Below are 25,948 nucleotides of genomic sequence, written 5' to 3' on the forward strand. Positions count from 1 at the left end.
CCTCCAGGGATGGTGAATCCACCACCTCTCTGGGCAGGCCGTTCCAATGCCTGATTACCCTCTCTGTAAAGAATTTCTTCCTAACATCTAACCTAAACCTCCCCTGGCAGAGCTTGAGCCCATGTCCTCTTGTCCTATTGTTGGTTGCCTGGGAGAAGAGACCAACCCCCACCTGGCTATAACCTCCCTTCAGGTAGTTGAAGAGAGCGATGAGGTCACCTCTAAGCCTTCTCTTTTAACAACTAAACAACAAGACTAAACAAGTCCAGCTCCCTCAGCCTCTCCTCATAGGACTTGTGCTCAAGTCCCTTCACCAGCCTCGTTGCTCTTCTCTGGACCCGCTCCAGCACCTCAATATCCTTCCTGAACTGAGGGGCCCAGAGCTGAACACAATACTCAAGGTGTGGCCTCACCAATGCAGAGTACAGGGGAAGGATGTTTGTTGCACAAACTTTGACTGCAGGTAGTAGCCACCATAACGGGTCATCCCTTCTGTCAGTACCAGCTTTAGGTCAAATTTAGAGAAAAATTAGCTTTAATAAAATATAGATGAGAACTAACAGTAACATGGCAAAGATGGAGGCTAGCTAGCCAAGATATGATTCATAACTATTTTATGCCTCTTTCTTCTAAGCTCCTTTCCAATGCTACCTTTTTTTTATATCACTCTTGCCCAAAAACTCCATCTCAGAGGACTAATACAAAGTGGAAGAACTATGTGCATCCCAAAGTGATAAAATTATCCTGTTAACTTTCATCAATGCACCATGTCAAAAAAAAAAAAAGAAAATATCAAAACCACAACAAAAACAATACTCTGTCACACGCACACATGCCTTGAATTATGACAAGACTAAAAACAAGACTGTATTTTCCTGTTACTAAAATGTTCCTAAGGAAAGTTATTCTACAATGTTTTAGAAGAAGGAGCTATCATAAATCAACAGATATACACTGTTCCCTCTCTGTAAGCACTGACACAGCCTCAATTAGACCTATCTAACATTAACACCATAAGAACTAACATGTATTTTTACTGTAGTCTGTTGGAGGATTGACAGAAAGGCAATGTACCACAATACTAGATGACCAATAACCTCCAATAACTTGCAAATAAGCTACAAAGGATTATTTCCTGCACAGCCACGGGAAACAAGGACCTTAGAAAGTAATCTGGGACAGTCAGGTAATATCAAATGAAAGGAATGTGAAAAAAGAGTTCTACAGAGTCCAAGTGGAGTCAGAGGAGAGTCTAATGAGGCAGAATGGAGTCCTGTGTAACTGTGGAGGCATAGCACAGTGAGAAGAGAGAAGCATCTGGAGTTCTCCAGTGCCAAACTGACAAATGGGTAAGTTAATTGGGGCAGTAACATTTTTAAAAGATTCAAGACAAACATCTATCATATTACAACAAAAGGGATTACAGAAATTAAGACACAAAAAGGTAAAAGCCTGGATAAGAATATAATGTATTCTCCATATGTACAGATCTTCCCTCTTCTCCAATTAGACAAACATACCACATTACAACCAAAGTTTTAAGTCAAATTACTTGAGTACTTAATTTTAATTCCTAGAAAAAACATGACTTTCCAGTCATGGGAGACTGGACTGCTAATGGTTAATAACTTAAAACAATTGTGGAAGCACCAGTGTGCTAGCCAAAGCTGGGTGAGATGGTGTCTTTTACCGTGGTAATCGTTGTCCCTTACCCAACTCTGCTCAGTTGTAAGACTTCCTCCCCCTCCTTGGGGAAGGTCTGATGGAGCATAACTGGCTCGACTGCACTGACATGAAAGGCAGCTGCCATGTCTTCAAAGGGGTCATAAACCATCAAAGACCCCCAAAGCACCCCCAGAATAATTTTCTGAGGCCTTTCACCAGAGTACCGAAAACTTACCCGACCCAGGGGAGGTACCAGGCATTCCCACCTGGCCTGAACATATATTAACCCATCAGACTTTGTGTTTCATGGGCTTCTTCCCCCATGCCCAAGAGAACAAGATGGATCAAGATTTCAATAACCACTTAGACCAATGGACAACTAAACTGCATCCATAAAGTCTATGGGTGGTGATGCGTTCTTACTATTATCCTTTCTCTTTCTTTTCCCTTACATATTTTCTTAAGTGCTTTCATATTGCCATATTACTGTAGATAATAATAACCAAAATGGCCACATACCTGCTTTCCATTGCAAACAAATTATTCTAAAATAAACCCTACATGTATATATCTACAAACACCAGCCACTCAGTGTCTTTCACTCTAATCCACCCCAAGGGACCTACTGGCAAAGTCCTGAGTTACTCATGCATTCAGGGGTGAGTTGTAACACCAATAAGGAATAAAAAACTTCAAATCATTATAAAAGCAGTCAGTAACACATAAAGCAACACTTCATGACAGAGTACCCATTAAGGTCTTTCCAAAATCAGCCAGCCACTGCAGTAAAGTTTGAAAGAACGCACTACCTACCCTCTTTGAAACAAATCGACATTGAAGAATTTGTGGAGCTCCACGGAGAATTCTACCATAGCCTGAACTTCACTCATGTTTAAGAGGATGAAGAAGTCAAAACTTGTCAGCACCTCAGTTACTGAAAACAAACAGAAAACACACTATTTAGAACACAAGCTGGAGATAATGCCTATCTGATCCTAAAAAGGACAATACAATTTTGCACAGCTTCCTTAAATATGCAGACCCTGAGGTAAACAATAATACAGGCTGTACCAAATCCAGTCCACAGTAATTTCTACCTTTGCTGTGAAGGAATCAAATGTTATCACAGAAGCATCACAACGCACTGTCAGCATAATACAATCCTGGCATTTACTGATACCTGCATACTGCAGGTCTGCTCTGCTATTTGGCTGGATAGGGAAAAATACTGCCAACAAGGAGATAAAGAGCATAGGCTGCTTCCAGCCCTTGTTGATGCAGAATGACCGTGCAGGCAGCCGTGCCTCAATGCTGGCATGAAGACAGGGACAGCTGAATTACAGTGTAGCCAAGCAGTAAAGAGAAAGTGTCTGACCAGGTCACACAGGGTTTTAGATTGAGAGATTCTAGAGGGAAAGTAGGAATTAACAAGGGCAACATGTCTATTTATAGTCAATTTTCTGTTAAGAGTAAGGTGTTAATACTCACTGTCATCTTCAAAGCCACAGACTGGCAAGTTCCTGCTAATTTACAACTGCCTGCTGATACCTAAATTAAAATCTATAGACTTTACCAAGTTCTTCTGGTTTTTCTTCAACAATATCAACTAGATTAATAGAACAGACTACAGCTTCTGCAAACACTTGTCTTCAAACTTACCAGTTCCTGAAAGTACTGTCTGTTTTGAGGACTAAGTTAACAAAAAAAACCCTCCTAAACTAGATTATCTTTTATGCATATTAGCACATTTTTGCTGGGTTTAATGCAGAAGCAGTAAATATTAAAAAAACTTCCCTGTATGGAGCTTGAATGGATTATGGGGGGTTTTGTTCCTAAAATTTTCAACACGCATTTGGTTGTTTATGAAGTAGCAGGCAGTACTACTGAGACTGAAACAGAGTAGCTGGCAAAAAACGTCATCACCACAGCACCTGAAAGCAAGTTACCTTTAGGGGCAACCTCTAGCCTACCAGCTAAGTTATCTTAGCATATGACTCAAGATAAGATTTACCTCTCTGTACTCACTCTAGAGAAGCTGGAAGACTTCAGCCACCACAGTACAGGTCTAGATTTTTAACTATAAACAAGAGGTTAATTTCAACCTTGGTTTAAGAACCAATACAGGGACCCTACAAGGACTATGCAAAACCATAGAAACAGTATATTACTGCAGTGACAGTGGACAGGGGAAAAGGAATTTTGCTGCTGAAGCTGAGTTAGGACAACATGTAGAACTTGGACCAAGGGCCCCTACTACAGCATCTAGATCACGCTATTAACCCAGTTTGCCTACAAATCCTGTCATCATTCAAATTTCAATTTGAAAGTCAAGAGATTAACTGAATGATGCCACAGTTATGCTACAGATTGGCACTAATAACCTACAGAGCTTTGTAGCAATTCCCTCTTCCACTGCTTTGTCTATAGGATTGAGTAGGGATGTCCTCAGTGGTCTTAAAAGCTGTATTCAAGATGTTATGCACTCTAATTCTCTGGAGCTGCCATACCACGTCATCACATGGGCACCACCAACCAAAGTGCAAGTATATGGTCTGTAAAAGGAACCTGAGCTGTTGCACAGCAGAGCTCCAGAGCTCCTAATCCCACCATGACCCTGGGCTGCTGAGCAGCAAATCCTGTGGGTTGTGCATGAAATTGTCCAATACCTCAAAAAGGAACCCACTTTAAAATACCCGGGGAAAAGCAAAAGGACTTGAAGTAAGGATGCCATGGGGCAGTCTCATCCAGTTAGCATTTCAATGAAACTACATTCTCATGTGAAGATGACATCACATGGCTCTGACTTCCTGGCACAATGAGTGGTACTACATCCCTGAACAGTTTGCCTCCACTAAGAAAAGGGAAGACTGTTCCTGCAGAAGTTGTTGGGCAATGGTTCAGTGTCTCTCCAGATCCCAGCAGGAAAACTCAGAACAATCCAGAACTAGTCCAATTAGACAGGTCTGAAGGTCTATTTTATGAATGAGTTAACAAAAAAAACCTAAGAGAGCTATATCTTGCATTACTGCCAAATGAGCTGTCCAGTGAACTTGTCGTATTCCCACTGTGTCTAATACAGCTCTAGCTGGGGCCACTCCCTCCCTCCTGTATCCAGCTCATTTAGCACCCACAACCAGCCCACTAAAAATCACCCAGACTGGCAATTTTTCCCTGCAGACCAAGCACAGGGTCCACCAAACACAGGCCTGCACGACACACCACCATGTATTTTAATCCACTAACACAGCCCTTGCTATCAACAGTATTTGGAAAAGCAGCATCCGTGCCATGCTCCAGGATCAACTGGAAAACCAGTAAGAGATCTGAGGCCCAGTTTACAGAATGGCACACCCAGCAAGCACTGCTGCAAGTAACCAGGGCTGCAGTCTGTCACCTGACTACTGAGAATGGCTTTTTCTTTGTTGAGCATCAGCTTGTTCCACAAGCACAAACTGGGAGAAGCCCATTGCTCTGGGCTGACACAAAGCACAGACTTTTCTGCCAAGTTTTTCATATCAGCACAAAGGAAAACAGTATTCTGTGAACTATATAATAGAAAGTGTTATGCAGTGATTAAATATTTTAAAGGAGAAACTAAACTGGGACAAAATCTTAAATTTTGTAGGCTAATCATAAAAAAGCCAACAAAAAAACTCATGAAGAAGTATGTACTTATATAGATTCCTTTCAAATTTACAGCTAAATTTCACACAATTTATCATGGCTAGGCTTCGCGAATGAAGATTTGAGAAGGGCTCTACCCACGCTTGCTGCAAGGATCACTCTCGAGGAGAAAAGACAACGCAGAAAGAATCGTGTCTTGTCGATATCACCGGGGGAGTCTCTGCTGTGCCTTCTGCAACTGGACTTGTCTATCTCGCGTTGGCCTTTTTAGCCATCAGCGCGCTTGCAGCAAGCAAGCATCACACACTTTAATTACAACAAAACTCCACAACTCATTTTAATACTTAATGAGTTTATTGTTGTATTTTAAAGCCCATCATTAGCATTCAGAAACTAAGCTATTAAACTGCACATTTGTTCTGTCTGCCTGTAAGAAGCAAAAGAATCCTTCAGTAGGAGCTCTCCACATATGAGAAACAGAGTTTAATGCAGCATATAAAGCCATTTCAGAAGGTCTCGTAATAAATACCCTAATACACAGAACAGGAGGTTTCTAAATTTTTGGTGGCTACTTAACATTTATAATCAAACATTTCAATATTCAAAAAAATATACAGCAGAGAGTAAACATCTCCAATAGTTAAAATATCAGTTAAAGCCACTTGATCCTAGGTTGAAGGCCAAACCTTTCTTTCACACTTCTGGGGGTTTATTTGTTTTCCTAAGCTGAAAAATTTCCTACATATTGTGGCCAGTCCATGCTCTCCCCACATTCGCTCACCACTTCTTTAGTTATCCGAAATAATATTTCCTGAGGCCACAATACAAAATGGATCACAGGATATCAGATTTTAAAGGTCCATCTGAAGGAAAAAATGTTTCCTGAGTTTATATTTTTTCTAAATTGAGCATTTTAGTGCTACTTTACAGCAGCTGCATCAGAGCACTTGTGAATGTACTGAAAAGACAGAATCCTCCTAAGCCAGCTTTGTTTTCAGAGAAATGCTTGTGTAACACTGCCATTAGTCTAGCTACTTGTATTGGGAAATGCAAGGCAACACTAAGAAACAAAACCACAAAAAGATGTTCAAAGAATGTCTTACCTGCACTGGTAAATACTCCATTTTAGTATGTTAATCAACCAGTCTTCCAGTTCTTCACTACTGCTGTCAGAAACATACTGCTCCAACTAAAAAACAAAAAAGCAAGCAAATGTTTTAACACCAGTACCTCTAGAACTTTTCAGTACTCATGGTATTTGATCTCTTTTCTTGCATCCTAAGAACAACCTTTATCATGACTTCAACAGTCATACATGTGCTGCCTATGAGTGTTCTACAATCTGCCCTTGGGTCCTGCACTGTAATTTTCAGCTCTTTGCAAGTGTAGCAGTTTGATAACTATTTTTACAAAATAAAGTAAAAAACCAGAACCTCTCGTGAAGCCAATGCTCTGGCAAAGCTGACACTGACATGTCGAGCAAAACTATCCTTGTCTTCACCTAGGAATTCTAAAATCCAGCTCCCAGAGGACTCTGGTACCTCCCCAGCCACCCCAAAGTCTCTTCAATTTTCAGAGAGGATCTAAGCTCACCAGCAGCAACACAGCAAGGAAGAGGCAGAAAGATATTCTGGCCTGAGTCATCAAATAAAGCTCATGCCCCCACGCAGTCTTACATAGTTACCAGGGAGGAGACAACTTACAGAAAAAGGTCTGATGAGATTCTCCCAGTAAATCTCATGTCCCTTCTCCACAGGAGACAAAATTCAGGGGACAAGGAAGAGAGCCTTAAGACCAAGAATCCACTTTCTTAGAGCAAACATTACAGGTAGGTCAACACCACAGCTGTCCCTGTCCTGATCAAGCGCTACTTAAAACTGTTTATTAAGAATCAGTTCATCTCCCCTGTATTCTGATACCATTCAGGTATTTAAAAAAAATACAATAAAAAAATCTAAAATCTCACTTTCATCTGATGACCTTTAGATTCCAAACACATAGAAAAGAGAATGCTTAGCTCTCCCCTCTTAGAGAAACTTTGCATCCTTTCCGTTTGTATGTTTCAGAGAAATATAAACACAAAATCTATCACAGTTTGTGCAGGCACGCTGTGAAACTTAATTCCTTTTGCCTCAGCTTCAGAGCAAAGAAAACAGAGAAAATAGAACATAAAAAAATACATTATCTAGAATTTTTTAAAATAGAATTTACTTGTGCATGTCATATGTGGTATTATATCTTTGATACCATAAATTGCCAATAATGACTGAGTAAAATCCTGATACCATAATACCGCATAGAAATGGCATCAACATTTATTCCATCTGTTTAACATTGAATTACTACCTGTGTCATACTAGTTCTGTTTTAAAGAGGACTAAGTTCCTTTTTAAGAGAGAGAGAACACACTATCTTTTCTCGCCTTAGATTTATATTCAGTGGAAATCAAAAGCAGAATCTGCAAATGAAAATACAGCAAAGTGTTCATTTTCCTCCAGTCTTCTTTTAGCTGCTCATTTAACATTCTTCAAGTAATATTTTTCCTCTAAGTTGCTGTAGGAGCTTTGTACACCTCCATCCCTGACCTTTTTTTACCCGTCTTCCTCTTTATGCTCAGAGATCCAGCACCTGCCAACAGAAATTCAGCCACCATCTATCTCTGTGCTGATGACTCACAGGTTTGTCCCCCAACCTGAGAACTGCCTTCAATTCCAATTTTAGCTGTTTCTTGGACACTGTTTGCAGCTGAAACTTAAGTGTGGCAAAAACAAAGTTCTTGACCTGACCAGCAGGGCTATTCCTAATGTCTACTTTCTGAGTGTGCATACTAGCACAATCTGACTGCAAACCTAGACAGTATTTTTCATTTAGTTTTCTCTGGGTTCTCATAGACTTTGGCAAGACTATGCAGAAGACCTGCCAAATTTTTCTGCATGTGATTAGAAATATGTCCCATCTATCCATGCAGCCAAAACTTATCCAAGCTAATATCCTCTTTTATTTTAATTACCGTGAGGCTGAAAAAGCGTAATTCACTGCATGTATTAGTTCAGCATGGTGCTGCAAAGAACCAGCCTGTTATTTTGATCATTTCACCTCTCTCTCTGCATCCCCTGCAGAGAGAGCCTGGACTACTGCATCAAGCATAACTCCCCCTGCCCTTTGAAATCCTTTTGCAGCTGTGCAGCACGCGGTATCACAATGTTCTGGTTGAGACTAGAGCTTCCCACCACTACAAATAAACCTGGCTTCTCCATAATTAAAAAGGTGAGGGGGTAGAAAAGAACTGGTAATTGAATTTTGAATTGCATAATCATCATGCTGTAAAACAAGGAAACAAACAAACAAACAAATCCCTTAAGTGGAAATATCTAGGAGACCTTATTCAATTTATTATCCCAATTTTAAAAAGACAACAAGGCTTCCACTAGAAAAATACTTCAGAACAGATTGGTTTTTATCAGGATTTATTAATTTACTTTTTTTAAAGCTTCACAGGTATAAATAATTATGTGAAGTAAATAACCACACTTAAATATATTTGAACAGTGACCTAATTTCATGGGCTCAGGGCAAAACCTCAACTATTACAGTTTTCTTCATTCCTGGTTCTCTAAGCCCAGACTACTTCCCAGCCAACCAGAAGGTTTGATTCTAACAAAGCTAATGCAAGATATCTATGGCACTTAAATGGGCTCTATAAACAACCAACTTAATCAGGCATTAAAATTCAATTTTTCATACTTTTTACTTTAAATTTAGCACCAATATCTCATCCTCCCTGAAGCACACTGATAAAAACAACACACTCACTAGTTTGAGCTGACAGCTTGATTATTCCCACTGAGAACAGAAGTCATTAAGACGTTGCATTTATTTCTTTTTTCTCTCCATTAATAGATCATACCCATGATACAATAATTCATCTTGAATTTATTAGGCTTATTTCCTTCTATGTTAACATTGAGCTTTGTCTGTCTGATAAATGACATGTTATTTCTAAGCTTCCTCATTAAAATGTTTAACATGAAAAGTTCTGTGAGCAGTACAGTTAAAAGCTCACTGTCTTATCAATGTGTCCTCCTCCCTCCACCACCACAACCACTGCTGCAAAACAGACCCCATGCTTGCAGATTCCTGAATTTTTCCTCCCAGTATAGGCACTAACTTCAGTGTCTTCTCTCTTCAGCCAACAATTTACACTAAACAAAAACTGCATCATCTCTGAGATCCCTTCTCCTCTTTTACACTAGGCAGAACTGAGCAATGGTTTCAATAGTAACTTGCAAAGAAAGTTGAAACAGAACATGACCAAACCAAACTAAATGTTTTATTTGCTTTTTACAAAGACTTCCCTAAAAACAAAACCCACATTTTAAGTTATGATTAAAAGCCAATGAAATAACTGGCACAAATGTGACTGACTTTGAGACAGAAACTGCTAAAATGGAGCATTTTGATGAAAAGCAGTATCAGTTCAGGATATGTGCTACCACATTATGCCAGCCAGTTTGTCCTACTTTGGTCCCATGCACTGGTTGAGTGAGAAAAGTGAACCAAATACTATTTGCTAAGAACCAGGGAGAGTGGACAATGCAAATTAGCAGTAAAGTTGAGCTACCTCAAAAACAGTGAAGAAAATAACCACACTCAACTACAGAAGAAGCAATGTATCTAGAAATACATCTGCAAATGTAGAAATAAATCCATAAATTAATTCCTTGTTTCGGTTTTCATCTTCCATGAATGAACTCACAACTTATCTTTTCCTAACAACCTATTCAAAGAGCAATACAGGGGAAAAAGCAAAAATAAGTGCTTAAATAATAAACTAAAAGTATTTTGGAACTTCATGTGAAAAGTATATAAGGATCTTACAGGAAATTAAAAAAAAAAAAAAAAACCAAGCAAAAGATAAATTGCAGGCTTTGGTATTTTCACTTAAAAAACCTAAACTCCATAGTTTAATACATTCACCTTCTCATAATCTCAAGAATTTATGAAGGATGCACCAGGTAAGAATTAATAAAGTAGGAGAGGGAAGCTTACTAAACTAATTTGATTCTGCCCAACTGAATAGGTTCTTCAGAAAGAATTAACTACCTAAGTGTACATAAAATATACTTCATTCTCGTATTTCTACAAAGGAAGAAAGCTCTCTCTCCTTGAATCCCATGTCTTAAGCAATGTCATTAAATGAAAAATAACTTTTATATGGGTGAATGTGGCATTAAAATATCTGCAATGACTGTTAATGTCACTACTCTGCCGTATTTTACAAACCAAAAGAGTCTCCAAAAGAAAGTTGCGACTTCTGTCCCACCCCAAGCAAACTTACTGTCAAAAAAATAAAGCTTTTATTTCAAGAGAAATTAAAAATAAATCTAACTGTATATGATCAGTAAGTTATTTTTAATAGGTAATAATTCTGTCTTATTGTCCTTTGTATATAAAACATCACAATTTACAGAGTTGAGTCATTGTTCCGATACCTGCTGTGAGGTCATGCTTTGACAAGACAGTAAATACAGTTTAGATTTGACAGGTTGATTTTGTATTGGAAGGCTTCATGCCAAATACTTACTGTATTTCCTCCCACAGTAGGCATTAAGTCAGCACACATGATATATTCCGTACTCTTATTAACTTAAGAAATGTGATAGTTTGGCTGCCTGATCAAAGTTACATTAGGGGATAACCTGATAGTAAATCTGATCCAGGATCAGTGGTCACAAAACCACTTCCTTGGTAGTTCCTACAGTAATAGCATCTGTGGTGATAGGCTGGATGGGTCAACACAGAAAAACAGTGACTGCCAGGATTTTCTTATAAATATAAGTTCTTTCAGAAATACACAGGAGTACTCTATCAAAACCTATTTTATTTTTCAACACCTAATGTTAATAACCCAATATAAAGTCGGCTGATTTGGGGCTGGCTACTACATCTTTAAAAATATAATCCTTGATTTAATTTTTTTTCCATGAAATCACAGAATCTTTACAGTTAGAAAAGATCTCTAAGATCATCAAATCCAAATCCTTAACCTAACGCTGTCATCTTCACCACTAAAACATGTCCTCAAGTGCCAATTCCACACACGTTTTTTGAACAGTTCCAGGGACTGTGATACCACCACTGCCCTAGGCAGCTTGTTTCAATGCCTGACCACCTTTCAATGAAGAAATTTTTCCTGTCTAAACATTATTTGGCACAACATGAGGCCATTTCCTCTCACTTTGTCACTACTACTTGGGAGAATAAACCAACCCCCACCTGGCTACAAGCTCCTTTCAGGTAGCTGTAGAGTGATAGGGTCTCCCTTGAGTCTCCTCTTCTGCAGGTTAAACAACCCCAGCTCCCTCAGCTGCTCCTCATAAGACTTGGGCTCCAGACCCTTCGCCAGCTCGTTGTGCTTCTCTGGTCACGCTCGAGCACCTCAATGTCTTTCTTACAGCGAGGGCCCAAAACTGAACACACTATTTATTTGAGATGTGGCTTAACCAGTGCCACGTACAGGGTGATGTTCACTGACCTGGCCCCGTTGGCCACACTATTTCCAATTTCCTTGTAGCCTGGCTTCCAGTTTCCTACCATTTTAACAAAGGTAAGCATTACAGCACATAGATCTAAGTTTGATTCTTTGATTTTTCAATGCAAAAAACCACCCCAAACTGAAAAAACTCTAGAAATATAAAACATTGGGTTTAGCTTCTTATAGTATCTGTCCACTGCCTTTATTCAATACCCATCAGAAAAAAGTCAAAGATCTTTATTTTGTTCTTTCTTTGTTCATGATTTTCTGACTATAAGTTTCCAAGACCCTCTCTGCAACTCTTCTGTTACACAAAATATGCATTAATTTTATAGTCAAATCCACATTATTCTAGTACAAAGTGTAATTTAGTTATGGATGAATGACAAAAGTGTAAAGCCGAAGGACAATTAGGCAGACTACCACTGCAATCAATGACCTAATGATGTCATACAATGTGCATTATAGCTTTCCAAAAACATACTGTAGCAAACAAACATCTACATGTCAATTTGGTCAAAGACTTTAAGCTCTCTTGGTGCTTGCTTATCTTCATACTGACCAGGTGAGGAAGAGCCACACATCTCTCTGCAACCTCAGGTAGCACCTCCAGCAACTGACGTGCTGCTCACCTCCAAATCTAAGAGTACTAAGTTGAAACATATCTACACTTCTAAGTTCACATAGCTATTACTAAAACAAGTCAAGCACAAAATTTTAATGCTCTATTCTCAATGTCCCCCATTCTCTTTTCTACTACTAAAGCCTGGAGCAAAACAGATCTGACACAACAGCAAAAAAACCCCAACAACCAAACCAAACAAATAACACATACTGCCCCCTCCAAGAAAAAAACATAATAAAATTAAATCACTCACTTCTTTCCTTAAGCTGTTTTAGAAGGGAAGGGAATAAACACAGTACACAGAGTACTGGGTGTGCTTTTTTATTGACAAATACTCAGGAAAAGAAGTTTCTGAAGAAACAAGTGTCAAGTTAAGACAACACTGATCAAAGGTAACTGTGATGGTAGCTTGAACAAACTGAGCAGAGCTGAGGCATACATGGAAGACTGGATGTCAGTAACCACCATGAAAAAATAGCACATTACATATCATGAGCAGCAAAGTCTTTAAGTTACTTCTCTCCATTACCCTTGCAGACTTGCTTGCACCTATGCCACAAACAGCCATCTCTGCAGTTGTACTGGCATTTGTGGGGAGCAAAAAGTCCACCAGCACCAAAACAAACCTTTACAGCTATTTTGGAGGCTACTTTGTAAATTCTGGGAGGTTGTAGTTTTTTGGTTTGGTTTTGGTTTTTTGTTTGTTTGTTTGTTTTTAATAATTTAAACAGCAGCATTTCACTGATTTAAATACAGGTCCTACAGGTCCACCAACAGCTGCACTGATCTATCTGAACCTACATTAACATCTAACCCTGAAGAAGTGAGGAAGGGCAAAGCAAGAATTCAAGCCAACTTTGCCTATGAAACTAAATGAAATTTTCCACACCAGCAATAGCTTCAGAAGTTTCTACCCCAGGTGCTCATTCACATCTTCACAGCAGCAGTATATCGCCCCCACAACACTGCCAACACAGTGCTTGTGGGACAGCATTTTAAAATTAATTAGTTACCGTTTTAGAATAATCTATTTTTGCAGGGCTTGATCAGATCACTTCCTTATCCGGTTTCAAAGCACAGCTCCACAAATAGCAATGCCATTGCAGCGCGGGGAAGGGAAGCAAGCGGCAGCACAGCACGGCAGTTCCTTGGCAAACTGTCCCCCCATCCTGCCTGCCTCCGTAAGCCACAGCCTTGGCACAGCAGAGTAGCAAGGTAAGAGAAACAGCCTCTTCTCACGGCTGTTCCTGAGTCAGTATTCTTATCCTCCATTCCTTCATTTTATTCACCTCAAAAATTGGAACAGTAACCCCCCCCACCCACCCCGCTTCCTCCATGGAAGGACACAACCCCAGAGCCCAAGCGACACCCCAGTCTAACCTCTGACCTGTTCCATAGGGCACATTCTGCTCCCTACTCACAGGCCTGGCTTCCCAGGGAGGAAACCTCTCACCTGGGAACCCTGCCTGGTAACCCAGACCATTTCTTTCATGAAGAAGGCACAGAAGGACAGAAAGCAGAGCAGCTTTCAGCAGCTTTGTCTCAACAGGCCCAGAAACACCAACCAACAGCTGGCACTGGGACACAGGAACAATTTTTGCTGAAGAAGGGCTCTTCCGCTCCCTGTCATGGAGGAAAGAGAGAGAGACAGGGCCACCTTAGTTACCACAGCCTGCTCTACCTGAGCTCCACAAGCTGCAACCCTCCCTCGTGGCACTGGCATTCCTCCCTCCTCACTACAGCACCAGAATACCTTACTTAAAGAGCCCCTATTAAATAGAAAAATATACCAGCTTTACCAAGTTCAAATTCAAGTTTTGCTTTTGTTTATTTTGCAGCTTGAAGGTTTCATGCCCCTCTCACCTTCTGCTCCCCGTGCGGCATTTCGCTAACAGAACAACGCTGATGTGTGAGAAGCTGCTAAAAGCACTGACACAAATCTAAAATGGCACAGCTCTGTTTCCAAAATAACATACAGGAAACAAAACAAATATAATGATTCCCTTCAGTAACTTCAATGAGTAGATCTGAAGGGTTACATCAAAACAAATCAGTAAACTGATTTCTGAATTAGCTTGAACTATCACCAGTGCTATTTAAACCATTTTTGACAACATTTTACACGGAACAGTTTTCGTTCACTCCTTTTCTCCTACCCTTTACTTGTCATGTTTAGTCAGAAATTCCTGTACTAACATTCTGTAACCATTAAATCCCTTATATGCTGCTTTAAAATTTGCTTTAATTAGAATAAGTAAAACCTCCTATTAAATACAGTATAACACATCCAGGGGAAAAAGGCCCACCAACTCGGAACCAAAGTCATCAGAGGCTTTCCCCACCCAGCCCCAAACAGCATGGCTGACTGGTTTCCAAACAGCTCATTGTTCCTTCCTGTCCTACCTGAGAAGAACAAACTGACAAGCTCACCATACCGACTCGCCAGGAAAATTCATCTTTTTAGCTAAAAACCAACAGCTTTTACATGTTTGAATCAAAAGGCAGGTAACACATCTGTCAGAGCTTCTAGTCACCAACCCAAATTCAGCCCCAAACATCTGTAGCATCAAATTTGAGAGACGTACAACGCACTTTCCACAGAAGAGGCTGTCTCTTAAGAATATGCAAGGTAAGATTAACAGCAGGTAAAACCCTACGGCTCAGAGCTTCTGCCTCAGCAACAAGGGCTTTCATTAGAAAGAGCTCTCATTAGAAAAAGAAGTCCAGCACAATAGAATGGCTGCAAAATTGGAGATCTAAGTCTTCACTTCTACATTCAAGTCTAGTATTGACCTCACCTTTACAAGGTTTTTTTCCTCTAAGCTATTTTACATGTGAAGCAGTGAAACATATGTTTTCTACTATGCCTCACTGTCTCAGTACTTCAAACACCCTCAATACCTTCGCACAATTTAGTCTGATTATTTCATCAAGGTGAGGGACTGAAGGTCAGTGGTGCGTGAAAGTACAGGCCCTAGAATTGACTGACAGCTGGTAAAATGTCAAGAGTTTACCCCAAAAATTCAGAAAATCTTTTAAAAACATATATGTGCATTTACAGAAAGCTAGATGGGCCTATATAAATAGGCAGGCGAACAATTTTAAATTCAGTTTAAAAGCACTAGATATGCAAATACTACTACCTCTACTACTAAAACCCAGCAGCATTAATTACACATTTTTTTACATGGAAATACACAATCATGCAGAAAAATCAGCAAGTGACAACTGAACTGACATCCTGGGAAGAAAGTACAGCTTCTTCTGCAGAAGCACAAACACTACTACATTTCTGCTGTAAATTTCAATAGAAAGAAGACAAAAGGTACACTGCAAGCCATTCTGATATGAAAATTTAAAGGGAAACCTCACTTATTTAGAAGATCATCTACAGCATAAAGAGAATTCAGTTTATTTTATAGCTAGAAAGCACTATAAGCTTATCTCTCTTGACATCCTTTAGGCAACAGGTAATGAGTGATTTATGGCATGATCAGTAACAGGGATTAATTCATGAGGTCACAGCACGTGAACAAGATTGTGATTATAGTGGGCAGACTTGTATCTAGAAAACAAACAAGTTTGTTATTTCAAGTATCAGAAGTCAAGTGTAAGGCTTCCTGCACAACTAACTGACGAATGCTGTAGATTTCTTCTTAATTCTAAGAATTTGAGGGCGTGGTGTGCAGATATTTGTGATTTATTTCATAAATGAGATTCAGAAAACCATATTCATATAAATGTATGTATGAATATTTATAATTATACAGTATTAGAGGTAACAAATTTTTAACTTTTCACTTGAAAATTAAAAAAATCCACAAAATATAAATGTATTTTTTTCCTGAGACAAGACATGCAATTCAGAAATGTGGACATGTTTTATTTATTTTTAGTAAGAAATATTGGTGAGATTTTGTATCTTGTTTCCAACAAAACTGCTCACACAGTATAAAGTTCAGGATTTTTTGCGATGATAATGTTCCCAATTCCAAAACATCTACAGAAAATCCACTCAGAAAAAAAATAGTACTGAAACCATTTAGCAAAAAATAGAGTTGATGTAATTTCAAAATGCTTTAGCGTTTTCAACTTTTACTCTTCTTGTAAGTTGAGCTCTGCAAGGTTTGATTCTGTTCCTTATTTCTCTGCCTCTTCTTTCCAAGAATAGTGCTGTCCTGCTTGAGGTAAACACAGTTTGCTCACCTGACTTCTTCCTGACCCCAAACCATGGCAAACTTATTTCCTCCCTTTCAGATTTTTTTCTTGTACACTCTTTGTTGTATATTCTTGTTACCCCAAAGGTTCCACGAATTGTTCTTCGAGGAAGACAATTTGTGCATCAGACTTCTACAAATACCAGCAACACTACATTACCAACATACCAACTATCTTTGCTAGAAATGAATGCATAAATATTTTTAACCGCTATGTTCGTACTTTTGCAGTGACTGAATTGTCTATACACAATACTTAATGAGATATATTCCAGGAATGAATGTGTTCAAAAGGTGCTTAGTAAAATGCTAGAGAAGGCCAAAAACAGCAGATGCATAATGAACATAAAATCACACGCCTTGCCACAGAGAAAACACACGGTGCATTAACGTCAACAGAACGTAAGGACACTTTATTGTTTTGCCTGGCTGTGGTAGAAAAATATGAAAGCAGCATTTATTCAGAAGCGTAGTCTGATTGTAGCAAGCTCACAAGGACCAAAAAAGTGGCTATTGAGTGGATTCAACCAGTTAAACCCAGTCTCTCATTCCTCATTTAAAGCAGCAGGATTGTGACTTAAGAGAGTCACAGGACAGAATCATCAATGTGGGAAGAGAAATTTAAGATCATCAAGTTCAAACATCAAGACAGCACTACCACTGTAACCACTAAACCATATAACTAGGATATAGGAACTTGAACATTCCTATAGGATATCCTATATACTACATTTAAAGCAATTCAAAGCTGCTACACAAAGTTTTCAGTAACCAAAAAATCACATTTTTCAAGCTTTTTCATTAGAAGGGAAAACAAAGGCAAGATGAAATAATTCATAATTCAAGAAACTCTACGTTATCCTCATAGTTAACTAAAAGCATTTATGTGCTGTTACTTGAACCAGGAATACCTATTTTGGCTACAAGCTCTCTGAGCCAATGGCCTGTCAGAAGTACCTGACATACAACAGCAGGCTGGCAAAACAAATACCCATCAGGAACAACTGCTGATCAACATACAGGTGCTACTCATCTATCCTGTCATGAGAGGAATTAAAGCTCTAGTAAGACTATATTTTTCATACAGGGGAAAAGGGGACACACAAAGCATAGGACCAAACATTTCCAAAGCAAGCATGAGGAGTTCCCGTCTTTATCAATAACAACTTCAAACACTGAAACAAGGTCAACGTAACCGTTCACAATCGCTGAACAAAGGTTCACAACCACTGATTATAATTCTCACACTGAGGTCCATCTTTGGTACAAGTTGAACTTTCACAGTTTTTCAGGACAACACCCAGCCCAGGAGAGAGACACCAGTACTCTTAGCATCACATTAATAAATATTTAGTTATCTGCCTCCTTGGTTGGTATAGACAAATAGGTTCTCTTCAAAGAAAAAAAACGTACAAGAGTCAGAGTTCAGACAGGGCTCCCATATCTTCACCTACAGCAGTTCAAAACCTTGCCACTCACAATAATCTGCCTTACCACTCTGCCAGGATTTGCTTTCCTATGCACCTTCCCAACCAGACAGATGGCTGTGGCATTCATATCCCAATCTAATCCCTTCCAGCAAGAGAGCTCACACCAAACCAACAGACTGTAAACCAGAGAACGAGATACTAATAGAAACATCAGAGAGTGTTTGTCATGTCTCAAATCAACAACAACCAAGTCCACCAGAACGTGTCAGAGTCTTTCTCAGCAGAGAACTAACTAGCGAGGTCAATAGGGAATGCTAGAGAGAGTAACGGATCTCAGTTTCATCTCTCTCCCTGCTTGGGAACTGTATTCACTAATTCTTCTATGTGAGAAAAAAATGCCAGAGACAATCCTACAACTGAGCTTTGAAACCCAGGTACTTCCAGGGGAAACGTTAAAACCACAAAACTGGAACGTCAGGTAATACTGTCACGTCCATCATCAGGGCTTCAGAAGAGACACAAGGGGTCTTCTGAAATCTGAACTGAGCCCAAGGTGTTATTTTTGCAGTTTTGCTGAACTCAAAACAGAAGTAAATTCTATCGCAATGGAATTAAATTGAATCGACTAATGTGCAGGGTTGTCTGGCACATTTTCAAAACCACAGTTTTCAAGACAGATTTCGGCTGCTGTGTGCAGCTGATTACTATATTACTGAATATTATTCATGCCAAACCTGAATATTATTCATGCCAAAACTACCCAGGCCAGTAGTACTGACTGTAATCTGAAGTGGGATAACAAATCAATTTTATTAATAAAGCGTTAATTTAAGAACAAAACTAGTATTTTCACATGTTATATCAGTCAGCTCTTACCAGCTCTGTAGGACTGTATTTCACATAAGGGACACTGAAACCCCTCCAAATAATGAGCTTGAAATCATATTCTCTGACTTTTATTGGTTACTGAAGGAAAGCTGAAGAATTGACTTATGCTAGCTACAGGAGGAAAAATGAGAGGTAGGAAAAGGAAAACAAGTCGGTCCATCCAAGGAAAATGCAGACTAAGATTTAAAGCTGTGCTCTGATATACCAAATGCAGGTATTCACACTGCGATTACTGGCACAGTCATATGGAAGAAACAGAACAAAATGACAGTTCTGTGCTTCGTTCATTTAAAGTATTTGCAAAGATACAGCTAGAGCCTGGATTACTGTTCACTTCTTACAAAACAGTATTTTCGGTTCTAATGGGCAATGAATTGTTGAATGCAATAATAAAAACTGTGCTGAAATACCTAATTTGCTCCTCCACAAATCCAAAATTATTTCATTGTAATAAAGCTGTAATGTTGCAGCAAAGCAGGGCTTTACTGAACCAGGTTTGAGCTGTGTCATTTATCCCTTAACAAGGGCCCAGCAGTTTTATCTTCACAATCAAAATGCTAAGTAGGACTTACTTAATGGATGAAAATGTAATACATTCCCTTCCAGAGTAAATAGATTCAGTAGCATTCACTACTTGCTATTGGTCCAGCAAACTGAAAAGTGGTGCATGTGGATTTTAGCTCAGCCTTTGCCTATGTATAAGACAACATTAAGCTAGTTGAATGACACTTAAAAAACAAAGCAAACCCCAGTAAAACAAAACAGACATCTACGCCCACTTACTTGATAAATGTAAGATCTCAAACAGTAGCTCGTTACCTTTCAATCAGCAAAATCCACTGCAAGCAGGAGAAAAGGGAAGTGGGCTTAAACCCTTCAGCACAAATACCTCTTCAGTTATAACATCAACGTGACTACAAATCCACCTACTACAATTTTTTAAGATCTGTCATGCTACGCAGCTGCTCTTCCAAGTGGTACGTTTGTAACACATAATCATCAAATAAAGCTTTCAAATAGGTTCTGCTGGAAATTTTGCTTAAAATAACACAAGAAGGAAAGATTATTTCCACCAGAGCGCTTACTGACCACGCAAAATCTTGCTGTTAGCACCCTGGTCGTTAGCTAAGCCCTGACGAGATGCCACGGGCGGTAACAGGGGTTACGAGCATCTGCTGAAGGCAGGGCCCGGCCGGACCGCAGCGCCCTGCCCGCTCCCTGCCCCGCACCGCCCGCGTTCCGCAGGGCACGGGCTGTGCCCGCTCGGACGGCCGGGCGGGCGGGAGCCGCCAGTGCCGCCCTCGGCGCACCAGGAAATAGTTATTATTAACAGTTGCTCCTAACGCTCGGCCAGCAACTTTCCACACCGCACGCAAAAAGCGATATTTAAAAAAAAAAAAAATTAAGACTCCCCCCACCACCACCCCCCGCTTCCCCAAACAGTGTTTCAAACCTGTAAGAATCCGGTATTTCTCAGGAAGGGAAGGAGGGGAAAGACAGAACCGCCTCCGGCTGTCCCAGTACGGCGCACGGCACTCGGGCACTCCGCGGCGGGGACGAGCTGGACATTATTTCTGACCTATTTTCGGCGTCGCCTCGGAGCGATAAACAATCAACAGCGGCGGCGAAACGCTGCCCGGGCAGGAACTTCCCCAGCCACGAGCCCTCCCGGGGGCAACAAGCAGCCCCCGGCAGGGGCTCGGGGGGAGCCTCCTCTGCCCCGCGGTGGAGGGGGGCGAGCCCGCGGTGCCGAACGCCAGTCGGCCGGGCTGCGGGGAGACTCCCGAGGTTTTCCTGCCGGGGTGCGGGGAGGGGGGTCAGCCCCACACAAACAAGTCCCTGGCCCGCCACGCCTGCGGGCATACCGCCTGTTCCCGTCCTGCGGTAGGGGTCGGCACACGGTCCCGCCGCTCTGCCCCACCGCCCCCGCGTCCCCCTCGCCGCTCACCCGCACCGACCTGGGACACAAAGGAGCGGCCGCCGATCGCCCGCGCTCCCTGCGGAGTCCAGGCCGCGGCAGCACCGGGATGGCGTAGCGCAGGCATCCGACGCCAGCGCCTGCTGCTCCCGCGGCGGCCCGAGCCGCCAGCGCCCTCGCTGCGCTGGGCGGGGAGGGGAGAGGAGGAGGAGGGGGGGCTCTGGGAGCCGGGCGCCGCTTCCTGCGCTCCGGCGCCGAGGGGCGGCGGGCGCTGGAGCCGCCGCCGGGGGGCCGCGGTCGCGGCTAGGCAGAGGCCGACGGCAGCGGCCGCATCCCCGGCTCCCGCGCTGGGCTTTCTGCGCCGCCTCCCTCCGGCTCCGACAAGTCGCCCGTGCGGCTCCTGCGGCGGCCGCCCCTGGCAGCCGGAGCCCCGGGCCGTGCTCGTGCTCCCCCTGCCGCCCCGCCGCGCCGGGCTCCTCCCGCGGCTCCGCAGGGCCGGGCCGGGGCGGCCCCGAAAGGCCGGGACACCTCCGGGGGCGGGAGGGACTGACCCACCCGGGCTTGCCCCTGGGTGCCTTCCACCCGCGGCCGCTCCCCCACAGTGCCCTTCGTGGCGCACGCTGGAAGGCGAGGGAGGCCTCCGTTCCTGCCGCGGCCGCCAGCGCTGCCTGCGCGACACCCGCTGTCCCGGCCTGGGCGCGGGGCTGTGCAGGGAGCAGCCCACGGGGGAAAGGCTCCCCGGCGTGCTGGGGCAGGCTGAGCCGTGGGGCACCTGCCAGAGTGGAGGACTGGAGATAATGAGCGCTTATGGGGAAAAAGTTCTCATTCCTGGAGTAAGACCTTTTAGCAGTACGTGGTACCAAAATTGAAGTAAGTTGGCTATAAGCGGTACTAATAAAACTGATGGTCTTTAACGCTGAGGAGAAGAGGTGCTGGGTACTACAGTCTCATTAACAACTGTGGCATGTAGCTTGAAAATTAGTTTGTTCACAGAACTACTGCAAGCAAAATTATCGTGTGTCTGAAGAAAAATCCTGTTCTTCTATCTGCTTACCTTCATTGAAAAAAAAAAATCTTGGATGTGAAGAAAACTTGTGTAAAGATAGTTTTTCCTAGTGTGGGCTTCCCATCTCAAAGCCAAACCTAACTCTATAGCTGTTTTGCAAAGAGGAATTACGAAGCAGAGGATTTGCTTTTAGTTTAGAGGCTCTTTCAGGCCAGTCAGGTGGACAGCAATGTTAAATTTTATCTGTTAGTCTTTGTATAGGATTCTTTCAATAATTTTGTCACCAATTGATTTAGCATCCAGACGCGCAGACAGAAAATTGAGTGTGAAAGAAGTGAGCCTGAATGATGCTGGGTTGGGAAAAACAACAGAGAGATGGGAAGCTGATGGCCATGGAGTACCAAAAACAGCTTTGTGAGACATCCTTGCGAGTTCTCAGCATCTGTTTGTTTCTGTAAAATCTGTTTGTACTGATCACTGCTGGCAGAAACTTACTGCAGGCTGAACTCATGGTTATTTGGAAATTTAATTTTCGTGACAGAGATGTCAGTTCATGGGAGATTAATGATTTAAATGAAACTTGCATCTGATATATCAAGGCCATGTGAGTGTCGGCTTTTTAATAAGGCAGTTTTGAAAGCATCAGTGGCTGCTATTTCGCTTTTTTACGCTTGATTATTTTGGGATAGGCTTGAGTAACTGCTTCATGGTCCTGCAGAGTCAGATCTGACAACAAAAAATTACTGGAGCAGTTTGTCTGTGGCTGACAAAAGGACCCACCAGGCCTAAACACAACACACCTCAAACCTATCTCAGAAATACAGTACCTTTGTACAAAAAGATGCTCAGCACCAGTGCCTGTGGATCTCATTAGAGCCAGATTTTGTTGATCTTCTCATTGCTAAATAGTCCAGAAGCCAGCCTGACCCTGGATGGGCTTTATATGTTTGTACAGATAAATACTTGTTTGGCTTGTAATTTTTGTTTCTTTATCTCTCCTTAACCTTGACTGGACTTCTGCTATTAGAAGAATTTGTCTTGCAGGCTTCTTTCTGTTAAATGGAGGAAACCTTTCTTGGCAACAGCCTTGTCCCCTGATACAAGCAGAAAACTCGCAGCTTGTTCCCGTAAATGGCAGAGCTCCCATTAGAGAAACTGAATTTCCTCCTTCACCAAAATCTGCTTGTGAAGATGTATCATCAATCAGTCCAGCTGCCAACCATGCCCTTCTTTTGCATGTGGCAGTGAGTGCGGGTCCACTGACACCTGCTGCACACCCCACATGGCTTTCTGGTGCCTCCCTATTTGTTCATGTAAAGAGGAATGGTCTGACCACCCTTCTGAATGAAGGAACCTTGGGGAGCAGCAGCTTCTTCATTCTCTGTGCAAAACCGCCCTTGTTTCCATGAGATTTTTAAAGTTTTGGTGTTGTACATAAAACAACTGCCACAAAAAGAATACCCTGTTTAAGACTGGATGCACTGATAAGCATTACTTATTACCTATCATGAAATTATGGACTATCCTAAATAATAACTAATATAGGAATGCCTGGAAGTAACTGATTGCTTAGATATGATGTAAGAGACCATAGAAACCCAATTCTGCAATGCAAGTTCTGCTGCAGCTCTTTTCTATGTGAAATGAAATTAAATCCTTAGCTCATGTTGCTGAGCTGAGCGTTTTTACTAGTCCAGGATTTTGTTAAAAAACATGGATATGACTGCATGACTCAGTACAGCACTAATACTGGTCCTCTAGCTAGCATCAAACTCATGGAGACTAGGAAACAAAAGCTGTGTGGCCACCAGTAGCTGAACTGAGAAGCAGGTTTGGGAATCCAGATGTAAAGCCCCATGAAAGCAACAGCACTGCTTCCAGTTTCAGAGCAGCCCTAACCAGTGGTAACCTGAGGCTCTTTCTACGCTGTTCCTGTGTGTAGTATAGCAAGCAAAGTGTGGGAGAAGAATAATGTGTTAAAGGGCCAGTGAACTAGAGTGGAGCCATAGAAGTCTTGGAAAACTGGGTGAAGCTCAATCTTGGTTCTGGGAGAAGAATACACAATGGATATTCTGACAAGGAAGCTTGATAAGAGTGTGCACAAGTGGTTGGTCTATCAGGAGGCCATTTAAGAAGAGTGTGATGTAAATAAACAGTTTTTCTGCAAAATGTGTAAATGTGGACAAAAAGAAAAGTTGAATCCCAGAAAGATTACAAGAGAAGAAAAAAATAGACATAGAATAGGATGATAAAAATTGCCAGATTTGGAGTGAACATTATATCATAGGGATGGTTCATGTATTACTTGTGTCCAAGGTTTAAAATTGAGTTTAAAGTATAAGTGGAGGAATGATTTAGGTCAGAAAAGCAGCTGTTGATTGTGCTTGTTTGCTGTCAAAATATGGAAAAATGCTGAATGAACGTTCAACTGATTGCTAGACAACTGCCAGATTTGGCTCTGTGCCCCAAGTGAATATCCAGATATAGGATACACAGCACTAAGCATGTTCATTTTTGGATAACAGATTTGTGTGAAACATCCTCTGCAATGGCTTTAATCATAAGAAAACATAGAAACTAATTACGTTTTGAGAACATTTTGATAACTGTGTGTTGAAAACAGTGAATGAAAAGATGCCTCTGTGTACTGCAAGGGATTGCAAAGTTCTCATTAGAATATATAATTACAAAATCATAATTAAACTAGTATGCTACTAAAGTAGAAAGTGTTACAATTGCAGTGTTATGTTTTACTTTAAATAATATGATCAATACAATACAAAGTAGTTTTTAAACTTTATTACATAATAAATGGATGCGATATTTGTAGGATTCAGAACAGATTGGTTAAAAGCTACTTTTTAACAATTGTGATTGTTTCCTACTATGACAAATAATGGTAGTTTTTTGGTCATTTGGAGATTGCAAAGCAAAAGGTGTGAAGAATCACAAACCACATATAGAGAACAAACTGATGATACAGAAATGTGGCAACAGAATTTAAAGGGTCAGCCTCCACTTGTCAGCAGAGGCTCTCTAAAGGCTGGTCAAAATGGGGAACTCAGTGCTATTGCTACCTTCAGCTTGCATGGTGTTAGGTTGATGCAAAAATAAGGAACTGGGTTTTTTAACACATAGCATGCTAACAGTAACATAGGGAACCGTTCAGATCACTGCTGTAGTCCATGGTTTCGTGGACAGCAACAGAATTTAGGTTTAGATGCCCTAACTTTAAATAAGGGACCTTCAGGAAGTGTCAGAGTGGCTAGAGGCAGGATTAAATGAACGGACACAGGTTAGGTGTTGAAAGTGCGCAAGTAAAGATGAGAACAAGTAAAGAATTAATGCAAGGAGATGAATTATAGAGAAGCTGAAGTTATAGAGGGACAGGAAATGATCCAAAGGTGGAAGTACACTAAAAAGAAAAAGGGGAACCAGAAAAACCACTAGAAGTTTGCAATGTAAGGATTGCAGAAAAAAATTAAAATATTTAAAATACAACATGGTAATTACCCATCAAAAACAGAAGAAACAAGGATATGGAAGAAAGACGGTCCATAAGATATTAGAACAAAACACTTATAGTCAGCTAGAAATGCTGGGAAAGACAGATTCTACAGGGAAAGCTACATTTGGGTTTGCTTTTCTTTACAAGTGTAATAAGAAAGAACTGCAAGAGTCAAGGGCACAGCATATGTTACATAGTGTTCATCAAATAAAAGGCAATGAGGGAAGGACATGTAAAAAAGTAATTCTGAGTCTCTCAGCTAGGTCTTAAGAAAGTAATCTACTTGAAGATTTGTTTAAAAACTCTAGGGCTAAGACAGGCCTCTAAAATCATCGGGTCCAACTGTTAATTGTGTTCACTACTAAACCATGTCCCCAAGTGCCACATCTACATGTCTTTTGAACACTTCCAGGGATGGTGGTTCTACCACTTTGCTGGGCAGCCTGCATCCCTGGATAGCACCACAGACTGATGTTCCCACCAGAAATCTCTGTGTATCACATTGAGCTTCACAAGTGTAGGACTACCAGCT

General features: G+C 41.3%; 1 protein-coding gene across 4 annotated transcripts in view; it reads right to left on the bottom strand.

Annotated features, from left to right (window-relative positions):
- Positions 1 to 21,258, bottom strand: part of FAM135A (family with sequence similarity 135 member A) — an 81,821-nt gene extending 60,563 nt beyond the window's left edge. For 3 of the 4 annotated variants that reach the window (XR_003571261.1, XM_027884200.1, XM_027884198.1), the window contains exons 1-3: positions 20,943 to 21,258; positions 6,393 to 6,478; positions 2,479 to 2,599 (exon numbers count right to left, since the gene is read on the bottom strand). Coding sequence is in view for 3 of the 4 variants with exons in the window: in XM_027884200.1 (XP_027740001.1) it covers positions 2,479 to 2,555 (77 nt within the window). In the remaining variant the exon portion in view is untranslated. Of the gene's footprint in view, positions 1 to 2,478; positions 2,600 to 6,392; positions 6,479 to 18,972; positions 19,096 to 20,942 lie in introns of all 4 variants that reach the window. The other variant, XM_027884199.1, reaches the window with a different exon arrangement.
- Positions 21,259 to 25,948: the final 4,690 nt, after the last annotated feature.

Source organism: Empidonax traillii, unplaced genomic scaffold, assembly GCF_003031625.1.
Source record: "Empidonax traillii isolate 1590-97213 ecotype Southwest subspecies unplaced genomic scaffold, ASM303162v1 scaffold139:size1643147, whole genome shotgun sequence".
Taxonomy (NCBI): Eukaryota; Metazoa; Chordata; class Aves; order Passeriformes; family Tyrannidae; genus Empidonax; species Empidonax traillii.